Source organism: Polypterus senegalus, chromosome 4 (assembly GCF_016835505.1).
Source record: "Polypterus senegalus isolate Bchr_013 chromosome 4, ASM1683550v1, whole genome shotgun sequence".
Classification (NCBI taxonomy): domain Eukaryota; kingdom Metazoa; phylum Chordata; class Cladistia; order Polypteriformes; family Polypteridae; genus Polypterus; species Polypterus senegalus.
In genome coordinates this window covers 56,620,690-56,634,778 of record NC_053157.1, presented here as the reverse complement: position 1 = coordinate 56,634,778, position 14,089 = coordinate 56,620,690, and the positions used below count along the sequence as shown (strand labels likewise).

The 14,089-nt window shown below is 35.5% G+C and overlaps 1 protein-coding gene across 3 annotated transcripts in view; it reads left to right on the top strand.

The window, feature by feature from the left end:
- Window positions 1-14,089, top strand: part of pcsk5b (proprotein convertase subtilisin/kexin type 5b) — a 320,287-nt gene that overhangs the window by 158,745 nt on the left and 147,453 nt on the right. For all 3 annotated transcript variants that reach the window (XM_039750693.1, XM_039750694.1, XM_039750692.1), the window contains exon 5: window positions 4,908-4,984. In XM_039750693.1, the coding sequence (XP_039606627.1) occupies window positions 4,908-4,984 (77 nt within the window). The remainder of the gene's footprint in view (window positions 1-4,907; window positions 4,985-14,089) is intronic.

Sequence of the window (14,089 nt, the reverse complement as noted above, 5' to 3'; positions counted from 1 at the left end):
TTTAAGTATTTATGTTGGAATATGTTTGAGTGTTGTCTTAAAATACCTCCTCGCAAACATGAAAGAAAGTGCAATATGGTCTACACAAGTCCCAGTTCCAGTGAACATGAATTTACACACAGAAGTGTTTTGTGTACTGCATGCTTCATTCATGTACCCATGTTAGCAAGCAAAATCATTTCTACTAGCTATGAAAATCATGTGCTTGAATGCTTGCTTCATATATTTTATGCTTGTATTGTATTGCTATAAGTTTAGAGAAGCTTATTTTTGGATCCGATAGACTATGGAGAGAGAACAACTTTGGTATTTTGTCTTTTGTTATGTTAGCCTTATATTTTGTAATTGTATTAAATACATATTATACATTAAATAAAGGTAACGATTTTGTAATGATGATTATTTCATTCATTATTTAAAAGCAGGAAGGAGAGGTCAAAACAGTACTTGGATTAATAAATAAAATCTATAAACACCACCTGAAAGTTTTGGACACTTCCAGCATTTAATGCATTACTAAATACTTAATCCCACTAACTATTCTTTAAGATAAGTTTAGTACTTTGTAATTCTGTTTTCATTAAAGGTTTGAAGTTTAGCTGTGGTGGCACTGGAGGGTGTGAATTTGGTTGGTCATACTTGGAGCAACTGATAACTGCAAGGTTTTTTACTTGAAGCCTTTTTTTAACCTTTACTGGCACTGTATGGTACATGTTTTTTTGGTATTTGGCTTCTGTTCCATCTAAATAACAGTCCTGTGTAAGTTATTTTTTTTAAATGTTTAATTTTAACTTTTTCCCCCCTCTTTCTTTAATTTGTAGCATCTGTTTTTTTGGTGTATTTTTTGCTTTGTACAATTTTTTTATTCATTCCATACATTATCATGCTCTGTATCAACTAATTCCCAAATATATGTAAATGAATCTGCTCTTTGTCTGCTTTGTATAAGTGGTTAAATATTTCTGTTCAATTAAAGAATTGTTTTTAAAATTCTTGACACACTGTCTGGAAGGAAAACATATGGACACTGTGGTTGCTTTGTTCCAAACTCATCTGATTTACAGGCCTTTAGTCAACCTAGTCTTCTCTAATCACCATGAAAAATCTGGTTGCCTAGGTGTTGTCCAGTAATGATACCGTTCACGCCAGTGGCATATGATTAGCTTGCTTGGGAAAGTGCAAAAGAAAGTATTGCTTGTTGCTGATTTCAAACCAGTAATGAGTAACACTTTTGCTAATACAAGGCGAAACAGAGCAAAATACAAAATAACATGACAATACCCTTTAGTACTTCAATACCCCAATCACTTAACATTTTATTGATGGAATGTGAAAAATTTGTATAATGTTGGCATAAATTTTATTTACACTTTTAAGGATGTACCGAATTAGTACTAGAAGCAGCAAAAACATTGAATGTAATGAACAAACCTATAATCTTTCTGGATTTAACCTATACAGTTTGTATTCATTTAAGCATTTGGCCTAGTTTTTCCCCAAATGCTAGAGTCTGTGGGCACAAGAATGTTTAAACCCTGTGCTAGGACTCATTTCTGGTTAAGGCTCAAAATTACTGTTAGAGTCAGGGGTCCCTGCTTTAGCAACTAGTACACCTAGATAGGAAACACCCTCTAATGACCTTGATTTTTTTCTGCATCCCTCAGCCTTCAGTTCCTTTACAAAGTCCTGGGGCTTCATGTATAAATGGTGCGTACGCACAGAAATGTTGCGTAGGAACGTTTCCACATTCAAATCACAATGTATAAAACCTAAACTTTTTTAGGTTTTTTTTTTTTGAACTGCTTCTCACACGGCAAACGCTTCAAAACCTTTACTGTACGGACCTTGCGGTTGAGAAACAGTTTCATCCCAAGAGCTCTAAATGCAATCAATCACTCCAACTGCTCCTTATAGAACTGTTTTGTATTTAAGTACCATTACCTCACTGTAAACTTGCGATACAGTTGTAATATTGCACAACCTGAGCCACTTTATAAATTGCATATTTAGATATGATGACAATATCATTTTTAAGATGAAATGCATCAAAATATGTTTATTATACAGATAAAACTTTAACTTTATTTAAATAATCTATATTGTTAATAATTAAAGGACACAGTGTCGTTATGCTAGCAAGAATCTGGCGCGCTGTTCACGGATTGTTCCTGCCTTGCACTGTATGCTTCACTGGGACTGGCATGAAGGACAGAATAATTAAACATGTACTACGAAGATATTTCAATGTTCCTTAAAAGTTTTGAATAATCGGTGTTATAAGCTTACTGATGGCTTAACGTCTATTACAGAGCTGATTGTGAGGAGATTGGGTATTTGGAGAAAGGAAAGGAAAGAAAATTGTAGGTTAGTGCATTTGAAAGAGTCAGTACTGCTGCAATAAATTATTTTATCAAAGGTCACGCACAATCACTGCGCCACCGTGTTCCCATGTTTAATAACATGCTTTAACTCCTATCATCAACAAAATGATATCACGTATACATCTCAGTATTTTAGTTATTCAGAGAGCTGTAATATCATGAATGTAATGGATTCTGTGTCCTGTTGGAGGTAGAGAAAGCCGGTTTAAAAACCACGTAGTGAGTCACACACACAGAGCACATAGAAGATCAAATGCAAAACAAAGCATTTAACATACTACTTTAGTTACGATGGGATTTGAGAAACTAGTAAATTAAACGATTTTAAGATTAAGTTTATAATGATCTACTGTAATGACAAACGACGTGATTAAAGTGGAAATTTTGAGATTAAATTTGACATTTCGTGCTTTTTCCCCACTATGTGCCTTTTTTTTTCCTCTGTACCCTAATAAGCTTTCATATGACACTTAGATGGTGGGCTACGACTCGCCTTTTCATGGCGACTTTGATATCTGACTTCTTTTTTTATTTCGGGCACTGTGGGACTTTGTGAACTTGAGCTTTCAAGTTTGTCTGACACGCTATGTCACTCGATCACCTTCCTTTTCTTGTTTATACCACTGTTTAAAAAAACAAATAGTACGTTTTTCCTTGCCTCCACTTGGTATTCGCTGAAATTGTTATATTTTCCCCCATGCTTTCCCCATTGTCTTTTCACAGAAGCCTGCGCTTAAGGGCTATTTATATTGATTTGCATATTCAAATAGGCGTAATTCTGGCAGGAGTTGGGGCAGGACAGCAGGCACGTGCATGAGCGTTACTTTTCACGATGATCGGGATTTATGTAGCAGAAGAACTTGGAAGTTTGCGTAAGCACAGATTCCTGCATCTAGATTTTTGTATTAGTACGCATATTCCCGCTTTTGTGCTTATGCCATGTTATAGTGTGAATTCTATGCACGCCGTTATACATGAGGACATCTCTCTTTGCTGCCACTCCTCTTGGAGTTTAGCCTGGGTTGCCCCCTTATTGACATTGTGGTAATTTGACTTTTCCGAAGCTCTGTTTTATTGCTTTCTCTCCAGTGTCTTTTTTTTTTTTGGTATCTGCCTCTGGACGATCGAGGGGAAGCCTTGTTGATTTTCCTTCATTTTGCCTTTTTCTCTGTGTCTCTTATTTCTTCCCTTTTTATATGGGTCTCTTTCTTGACCCCCTTCTGGTAGCATCCAGTGTACACAGCATCTCCATTGATGGTTGCTTTCCTCATGCTGCGTTGTGATAATTTACATCGTTCCCATCTCTGTTCTGTTGCCTTGCTGGATCCAGGCCTGCCCCAGCCCTCTGTTATGTTTTCCTGTCTGCACTCATCTTGCCTTTTGTATAACAGCTTACAGTAATTTGCAATTTTGCCTTACAACTCTAGTCGCTGTCTGTGAGGAACTTTCACATTCTGCCCTTGTTTTCATGGGTTTTCTTCTGGATATATGTGTTTTTCTTCTCAGATTACTCAAATTTGGGGACCAAACTGTGAACTGTACAAGTGAATGTACAGCAGGAGTGTGTTTGACCGAGTTATTTTGTGCTTTGTTTACTGCTGCTAAGAGAGGCTCCAGCTCTCCTTGACCCCTTTAGGTTTGTTGAAAAAGGACGAATATTTGTATCCAAGATCCATATTGTAATGAAAAGTTATTTACTTGTGTTAACATATAAATGAAGCATTGTCTAAGCACATTAACTAAAGTAAGTTAATACAATTAATTAAAGTTAACACATACAAGAGAAGACTAATGTAATTTAATTACACATCTAAAACCAAAAATAAATGATTTATAAGTACAATTCACCACAAATTGGACCTTCCAAAAAAGATGTATTTGAAACCATTTGATTACAGACCAGTGATCTGCATTGAACTAATTATCTGATTTCTAAAACCTGTGATTTTAGGTGTGTTGCATTAAAGGGGGTGAATACTTATGTTGTTAATTATTTTGTGTTTTATATTTGTAATGAATTTAGATCACTTTGCAGAGACCCCTTTCCACTTTGACATTAAAAAGTCTCTTTGTATATTGATCACTGTCAAAAAAGTCAAATTGAAATCCACTGTGATTCAGCATTGCATTGCAGTAACATTTTACAGGCACTGTATTTGAGTTTGTAACGATAGTAATTGCTTTTATTGGAAAATAACTATGACCATTCAGGAAAATTTGCTTTTAATGAAGATGTGCGAAATAATTAAGGATTGCAGCCACCCAAACTTTTTTCTCTTCTGTCCTTGGACTTCAGCCCTATGCTTAAAACAGCCATTTTTTTCCTCTTACATTAAGACTTTTGTACTTGATTTAACTGTTAGATTATGATGACATGCACATTTTGAATAACACAAAACTAATATTTCATTGTATTGCATCTACAGTATTTTATATTTTATATGCAATATTTATTAATGACTATATTGTAGTGTTCAGCAAGATTTTTCCTTTGTTAATATGCTGTTTTTTTTTTCTTTTTTGCAGGATTCACAGGCGAGTTTTGATGTTAATAGCAACGACAATGATCCAATGCCTCGATATGATGCAAGCAATGAAAACAAGTAAGACAAGGCATTTTCTTCTGTTTATGCATATATTTACTATGTAATGATTTCAAGTTACTGATCTTCTATATTGTTATATTCAACAGAGATTTGTGATCAAACCAAAAATGTATTATTTTTCCAATCAATTTTAAAAATGCCATACTCTTTGTAAAGGGCAGACATTCACAGTTTGTACAAGCAGTTTTTAAAGGCTGTTTCTTAGAATGGCTGCTATGCTTTTATAAATTATGTGCAACAGAAATGTTAGGTAATGTTAATTTAAGACAGTGTGTTAGTGAACAGTATTTGTATTTGGTATAAAAGCACTTTTAGTTGAGTTGAATATTCTTGATAGACTGATGCAAAAATATTCATAGACTGTCATTCTGAACAATATAAAAGTAGCAGCATGTGATCATTTCAGTAATTTTTGCAGGAGTTGACAGACCTATTTGAACAGCAGCAGCTGTCAGTAGTATAATGCATTTCATTTTCTGGCTCCCTGAGTAAGATAGTAGGAGAAAGACCAAAATTGTCCAGTGCATGGTTACTGGTTGAGAAAGCAATGTTACATGGTTCATAGCAGCTCTAAAGAATATTTCCACAGGAAAGTAAACCTTTCTGTCATTTCATCTTGGTATGAAACTTGCCTCCTGACCCAAAGAAAAAAAATACTCATATGTTTAGGATGCCTTGCCAAGTGAGCAGGCTAAGAGATGTGTCATTGCTTTGTATATTATCATGAATATTCAAATAGCTGGATATTTCAAAACTTAAATTTAATTAACTTTCAACCATTGACAAAAGAACTGAGAACACCAGTGGCTCACCTCAGGTAATCAAAAAGTATGAAAATGCCATAAGTATGTAATCTTGGAGAACTGATTACTAAGTTTGAAGTGGTATGAATTCAAACTATCTGACATTCAACATAGTACCATAATTTGGAGTGAATATTATAAAAAGAACAGAACAGTGCAGTAAATAGTGTAAGATATATTTTTATTTTGTCATTTGTGTAAAAATAATCCAACTTGGAAAGAGAAGTGTGAAAAATAGCACCTGTTATCTGCTCTCACAGCTTTGATGTGAGCAAAATTGCAAAAGATATGGCCCTACAGTTATAGTAATCTTTTATTTATTTGTGAAATATAACAAGGCAATCAGAAGTCAGTAAAAGACTGCTGATGGGCTCACTTGATACATTCTGGGCATAAGGTGTAGTTTTAAAAGATCATTGGGTCTTAGCACATGAATTAACCTGGTCTAACCATGACCCCAAAAGTGTGTACCACAGAAAGCATTAAACTAATAGTAAAGGAACTGCTGAACAAATCTCTCTTTTCAGCCACCACTTTTAATACCATCGTAAGTTAACCACAGAAACACGTGCCATTTTGGTGTTCCATTACATTAACAGTAATTAGGAAGTAATTGTTCCTACTTTTATCTGACATGCTTAAAGAGAAGAAAACACAGACATTATAACTGCTAGAAGCTTGAAGCATTTACTCAGTTTGTGAGGTCTTGTGAAGGATCAGCCATTGACCATGAATAGTGTTGATCAATGAAATTCACAAATCGTTTTTCGTAGCAAATACACCATGTTCACTGGTGACTTTATTTGCTGAATATTTTCCTGAAAATTTGCCTTACAGCTAGCTTAGAGGAACTGTTCTTCCAAGTGTGAACAGGAACATTGCCATTAAAAGTAATACATTCATTGGTTTTCCTTTAATAATAATTTTTATGCATTTACATACATAAAAACAAAATAACATTTTACTTAAAGCACCATACAAACAGAATACAATGACAGGGCATAAAAAAAATAATAATCCTCTTTAATAAAACCCCTGTGTGCGTCCAGGTATCCGTGTGTGTCTTCTGATAAAGTGCGCATGCGCGGGGCCGCACGTGTTCAGTCTTTCCCTGTGCAGAGAGAGAGAGACACACACAGAGAGGCACGCAAGACATACACACACACACACACACACACAGGCTTATGTGTGCATTGTTGCAATGTTACTTTTCTTGGATGTTTATTAAATTATGGATTTTTTAAATATTAATTTTTTTAACCTCTGCTTAAATCTGATTACAAAAAAGTGTTTTTAGCGAGCAGTTCCTAGCACTATAGCGCAAACTCTTGCAGTGTTACTCTTCTCTGTTGTTCTTCTCTGTAGTAGTTTACTATTACGCTGTGCATCCTATGGTATAATTAACTATATTTGTGCTTAAAAAAATATATATTTACATACAGTTCATACGGTCTGGAATGGGTTAATTGTATTTACATATGGGGGAAATTACTTTGGTTCATGACCAAATCAGGTTTCGACCTGGGTTTTGGAACCAATTATGGTCATGAACTGAGGTTCCACTGTATTACTGTCAGAGAAAATTACAGGCATTTTAAGAGCCAAGCAAAATGACACCTTTTATTGGCTAATAGCCAATAAAAGGTGTCATTTTGCTTGGCTTTTCTCTACATTCATAATGGCTAACACGGTACAACACCCTAGTACTATAGGCATTTTAAGGAAATACAAACCAGTATTACTGCGATATTACTACAATATAGGGACACATATTACACCCACATTCAAGGTCCCTTGCCATTTAATATGGACTGTTCCTACTAATGTTTATGCACAACTATTCTAGCGCCTGTTATTGTAACGGGCTTAATGTCTAGTAATAATATATATATTTGTAAAGTACTCTTTCATATAATACTATTCACATTAGCCATTAAGGTTTAAGAATATAATCGCTGACAAAATAAATATATATATATATATATATATATATATATATATATATATATATATATATATATATATATTCATTAACCTTGTATGTCAGTACTGTTTAGCTGGGTTATTCTGACAAACCTTATTCAAGATAATGCCATTAAAAAATAAAAGATGCTTTTTGGAGCAGATATAGTTTAATGTATGCTGCAAACTTTATAGACAGTGTTGGTATGCAAGAATGTTTTTACTGTTCAACACATAATTTTCTGCTTCAAAATCCAATACCCACATTACTTTACAAAAAATGGAAGCAGAAATAGACAGCCTATCCCAGCTTGAATCATCCAGCTATGTGTTTTCTGACATAGTAATTTCTGATGAGGATGTGATAGAATCTGAGTCCAAGCTATACTAAAAGCACTAAGTGCAAGTCATGAATGGGATATCATGCTATTACATTAACACACACACACACACACACTTATATGCCTGTGTATTAGGACTAATTTAGCATTATCTGTTTACCTAACTTGAATTTCTTTAGGATGTAGGAAGAAACACTAAATACCTGAGGAAAACTCACATAGACAAAGGACTTCATGCTAACAGATAGGAATAAGGCCACAAACTAAGCGTAGATCATCCCTAATGTTGTACCACCGTAATTGCTTCCCTCCACTCGCTTAATTATTATTTTATGTAGGACCTCCACAGATATCAAGATCATAGTCTGACTAAAGCAAAAATTAGGTCGATATCAGATTATGGTTCCCCCCACCAACTGCCAAGACCATGAAAGCATTCCCCTTCTCTGTGTTTATATGTATTGTTTAAACAATATCAAGTGTTTTCCTGGAAGGCCCCAGTGGCTGCAGGTTTTCATTCTAACCCTTTTCTTAATTAGTGACCTGTTTGTGCTCCCATTTAACTTCTTTTGAATTAATTTTATTTAACATGCTGTTGAAGACGCAGACCCTTAACTGTTTAGTGTTTCTTAATTAGCAGCCAAACAATAATGAGATACAAAATGAACCAAAACATGACCAGCAAACTGTGTCCATCATACATTATCTGAAAATAAAGAAAGGTGAAGGTCTCAGGAATGCAGATATGCCCAGTTCCCCAAAACATTTTAACAGTGTCCTTAGAAAAGAGAAAATCAACAATTTTGGAAATCAGAGCCTTTAGTTGGTCCTCTGCTGGCTCACTCACTTCACATTTCTGTTTGGGTGCTATTTAAGGAAAGAAATGAAGCAATTCAGAGGAACGATTAAGAAATCCAGTGGAACAAATCTTAAAAAAAAACCCAAGTAAATTAAAATGAATTCAAAAGAAGTTAATTAGCAGCAAGAACAGTGCACTAATTAAGAAAAGGGTTAGAATGAAAACTTTCAGCCACTGGGGCCCTCCAGGACCCATAGTTGGGGACACCTGCACTACAGTTTACCTTCTAGTTATTCAGTCACTTCACTGATCTTCTGTAAAAACAAAATTTTGTGCTTGCTAAGTGATTCTAACTGGAGGCAAGCACTCCCTGAAATATCTATTTTTGACTTATGGTACTGCATTCTTACCTACAGTGTACACATATAAATGCAGCTCATCTTGGGAAGCTGTTACTCATTCACCCTTTAGCAGTATCCTTACCATAAGTACAACCACTTTAAAATTACCTTTACTTAATGTGATCAGTTTATATTTAATTTGTGGTACTCACATAATGTTACTAGTTAACTTGACAACTGTGCTTATTAGGTGATGTATGCTTCAAAATATGCACAATGATATGCATAAATGCACTTGAGCTAATCGTTTTAAACCTGGTGGCAGTTTGCTCCCATAATTTTTTTTAATAAAGCATACCTGTACTTGCACAGGAATAATAGCACACAAAACGCTTCCAATCTTATTTAAGAACCCTCTTCTTTAGTATAGTTTCTTCTGTTTGTGTATGCAAGTGGATTTAGTTACAGCACATGTATGATACTGTATATATGTGAAAGAAACACAACAGACAAATTAACAGGTTTTGGCTTCCACTGTGTATGTTAACAATAGTGTGTCAAAAAGAAACAATGGATATAGAGAGTAGTCTTAATCGACGGAGTCCAGGACAGTACTGAGTAGGGAAAAGGAATGAGCTGGATTTATAGATGGAGGGGAGGAAGAGGAGTGTCCATATGGCTGTAGGCAGAAGGGAGGTCAGAAGCAGAGCGGGGACTGGAGAAGTAAAATCTGTTTGGATGTTGGGATAATAAAGGCTTTCCTTTTGATGATCTGCAGAGGAGGGAGAGAAGAGGTTCACGCACTTTCTCAACTCCTGACCTGGCATTTTACACTTTTGCAGTACTGCATCCCATGACCACCCACTCATGCATACACTTGGCTTCATTTATGCTGTTCACTCCCACACCCTAACGGTTTTGTTCTGCTGCCACGCAGAAACACATTGCTTCCATTAAGGAAAAAAGTCACGTATGGTTGATAAGCCTGTTTAACATGATTGTGTGTGTGTATGAAGAGGTGACTGAAGCTTTACTCTCTTTGGCCCAGGTGTCATTTTCTCTTTTTTGCAACGATTCTTCTTTGTCAGTATTGAGGCAGAGAGTGGTGCAAGCGCGCGTGGCTCATATGGATTTCAGCTTTTTTTTATGGCTGCTTTATTGGTACTCTGTGATGAAAAGGACTGATTTACCAAGCTATGCTAGAGTGAAAACAGATGGCTCTGCAAATGCTCCCCTTGTATAAGGTGCATCTCCACAGGCTTTTTTGATGGCTTCAACATTTACGTAACGGTAGTTTCCCCACTCGGATGGTACTGCATTTTTGCTTACCACTGCACCCACAGTTGCTGGTACCACTGTTACAGTATTTAATACAAATCTCCGATGGAACTTGAATAATAATTTCCAAGCTCAAGTCTGCACATCTTTTTCTCAGAAAGGAACAGAAAAGAGCAGTATAAGCAATGTGTCTTGTTAAAGGTTTTTAAGTAGGCAACCGCTTACTATTCAGGTGGAAATAAAATACAATCTATGTTAAAAAGTGCTGTTCATTCTTCGAAAATGTGACAGTCAGACACAGAAGGTAGGTGCCGCCCACCTTCAAGTCTCACATACTGTATTAGTTTTACTTTTCTAGTTGCCATTTTACCGTTATCAAACACTCGCCACTTTCAAAAAGTTTTGGAGATTTATAATATAAGGGTTTTCTTAACAGCTCACTGTACATTTTGCTTATCAATTCATGCACACTGCAGCCAGGTTAAGCACTGTGAAGTACTTGCATCTCTGAGTCTGTTCATAAGCTCTGAGAGGAAAGTGGGCATTACTAACAGCAGTCCAGTCAATTTCACTGCACTGTTTGATTTAGTTCAGTTGCATTAAGATGCGATTATTACAAATTTTTGCAAATCTCTTGTTTCTGCTCCTTTGTGATCCTCTTACCCTTCTATATCACCTATATAGATAGATATACATAGATATACTGTAGATATATGGATATAGATGTAGAAGGAGAGCATGTCATGCATATATGTACAGTATATGTGTGTATGTATGTATATGTAATATACAGGATGATGTATTTATGAGAACAGTTTAAATAATTTTAACACATTTTTAAAGTTTAACTGCATTAGAAGTTTTGTTTAATATAAAGTTCAGTGCTATGGAAAATGAAGCACACTCCAATGGGTATAATACTTTGATTTCTACTAACAAATGATACTGAAAGATCACCTTTGCAGTTATTCGTTTAACATAAGACAAAAAAAAATCCCGAGGTGTGGCTGTAGATAGTATGGAATATTTGTGATTTGAATTGAGGTCTAAGCACTGTGAGGCAGCAATGCCACCTGCTGCCAAATGTTCCTTATCTTATTGTTGGTGATTGATTGAACTTGAAAATCCTTGCACAAAATCTTTAAAACAGAAAACTTCATATTAAATAGACACCAAGGGAAAAAAACAAATAAGCTTCCATGAATAACATTCCTTTCTAGAATTGGATGGCTCACTACGTATCAGTTTTGCAATTGTTATGAAATGAAAAAGCTTGAAATAATATGTTTTTACCCGGAGGCTGGACATAGTGCATCTCTTTGTCTTTGGTAAAGCTAAGTAATTTTGTCATTTTCTTTTGGCATTGTGAGTCAATTTGATATTTGGAATAGTGTAAGCTGACATTATAAAATTGGCTTAAATTTCTTTTATAAACTAGTATATTATGTTTACTAATATTGAAATGAATACTTTAAATGTGTTTAGTTTGCATTCTGTAAGTGATCATATTGTTACTTGTTTTGAATGAATATTTGTATTTTAAGTTCATTCTTACTATTTTCATGGTTTAAGTTGAAGTTTGTTGTTGTGTACGTAATACGGTGAACTTGTTCTTATCTGCATGTCGCCTCAGATCAGGATAGTAGTACAGTACCACCAAACACACCTAGGGGCATACAATGAACACAACATATATACTGTATTTTTACAATTGAACACAATATGTGCAATATGGATGGGAGTGCAATTTGCCTTCTGCATTCTGCAGTCTATGATTAGCACATTGCTTTTTCTTACATTAAGGGCTGAGATTATTGCTCTGACTTCACTTTGTCAAAGAGTAAACCTCTAATTTGCAAGCATTCGTTATTGATTATCAGGCCTGTGATGTTAGTGTCATCAACAAATTCAGTGAAAGAACTGGAGCTGTATCTTCCCACGTAGTTAGAGGTAAACAAGATACTGAGAAGGGGCCTTATTTAACTACCCTGTGGAGTGCCTGTGTTGAAGACCAGCATGGAGGATGTGATGTTGTCAATCAGCACATGCTGAGGTCTGCTGGGTAGGAAATCCAATATCCAGTTACAGACGGTGGCGCTAAGTCCTGAATTGAAGATTTTAGGGATCATCTTTGATGGCGCAACAGTATTAAATTTTGAGTTTGTTGTAATTAGATAAAAATGTAAACTAAATATTGTAAAATGTAAATACATATATCTGTATTTAAATTGTCCAGCTCACAAACACATAACATTGTGTAATTTAAATAAATATTTACGGCTTGATAAAAGCAGATTATTTCCTACATTCTCTCTACAAGTTTTTGGTCATTTTTTAAAATTCTCTTTTCTAAAGGTTTTTAAATACTAGCCACAGCCTAATAGGAGACCTCTGTAAGTGTGTATGAGGGGGAGGTTAGTTTAAAATAAGTGAAATAATTATAAAATAGCAGTAAAATACTCAAATCACTAAAAACCAAGCTGCAGCAGGCTGTCAAACTTAAAGCATACCAAATACCACAGCATCTCAGCCTGCTGTATGGTGGCTGCTGCATGATAGCTGGATCTAGTGAGGGATGTGTAAAGCACCACAAAGAACCACCAGTCATGTAAATCAGGCCAATTTGCAAAATACACTGAGAGGATAAACAAACAGGTTGCACAGTGATCTGACGAAATAAAAAGCAAGGGTTCTTAATGGAGTGGAAATGTGAGTGTTCTCTTTTGGAAATGTTGACGGGTGCAGTGTTTCTCTCATGTCAGCTGGGTTGAATCACTGTGCAGTCTGGGGGATTTCTGTTAATGGAGAAAAGATTGGTGGTGTAGTCGTTGCATTGTGTGTTGGTGCAGTAACTGCAGGGAGTTTAAAAGTGGAGAGAGAACAAGAATGATGATGCCATGACCTGGGGCTGGAGACCAGGCACGATAACAAAAATAAAGAACTGAGGTACGACTGTAGTTCAGTAGCTAGGGCATCACTTGCAGCTAGAACAGTGAGGAGTTTATGGTATAAATGTAATGCTGATAAATTATATTTCAGTAAAATCTATATATGAAACAAAAGTTAAATGGAGTCATTGAGAAAATCACTACTCGTTTTGCTGTGTATAGCATATTCTAGCAAACCCAGTACTTGGTTTGGGAAGAAAGTACAGCAGAACAAGGAAGTGATTGCAGAAAGCAGTTTATTTAATAATTGAAAAAAAAAAGTATAAGGCAATGATAAAAGGAACTGTACTGGGAGGTATTTATGGTCAATGTTAATTTATACAGTAGATCACACTGTGTCTATAAACTGTAGCTAGAATAAAAACTAGCATCTTGTAATGACCTAACCAGAAAAATTAACAAGGAGGTGACATGCCACACTGATGTAAAGAATTTCAGTGTTTAAGCATTAGTCCAATTAAAGTTGTGATAGTTTCATCCTGGAGATCCTGGACGACACTCACTGCTGCTACTGTTTCTGCTTATTTTTTAAAGCTGCACAGATCTCAGGGCTAGCAGCTCTTTTGTGGGTTACCTGACTGCTCCCACAGCTCCCTGTGGATCGAAAGCATGTTCACATCTTAAACGATG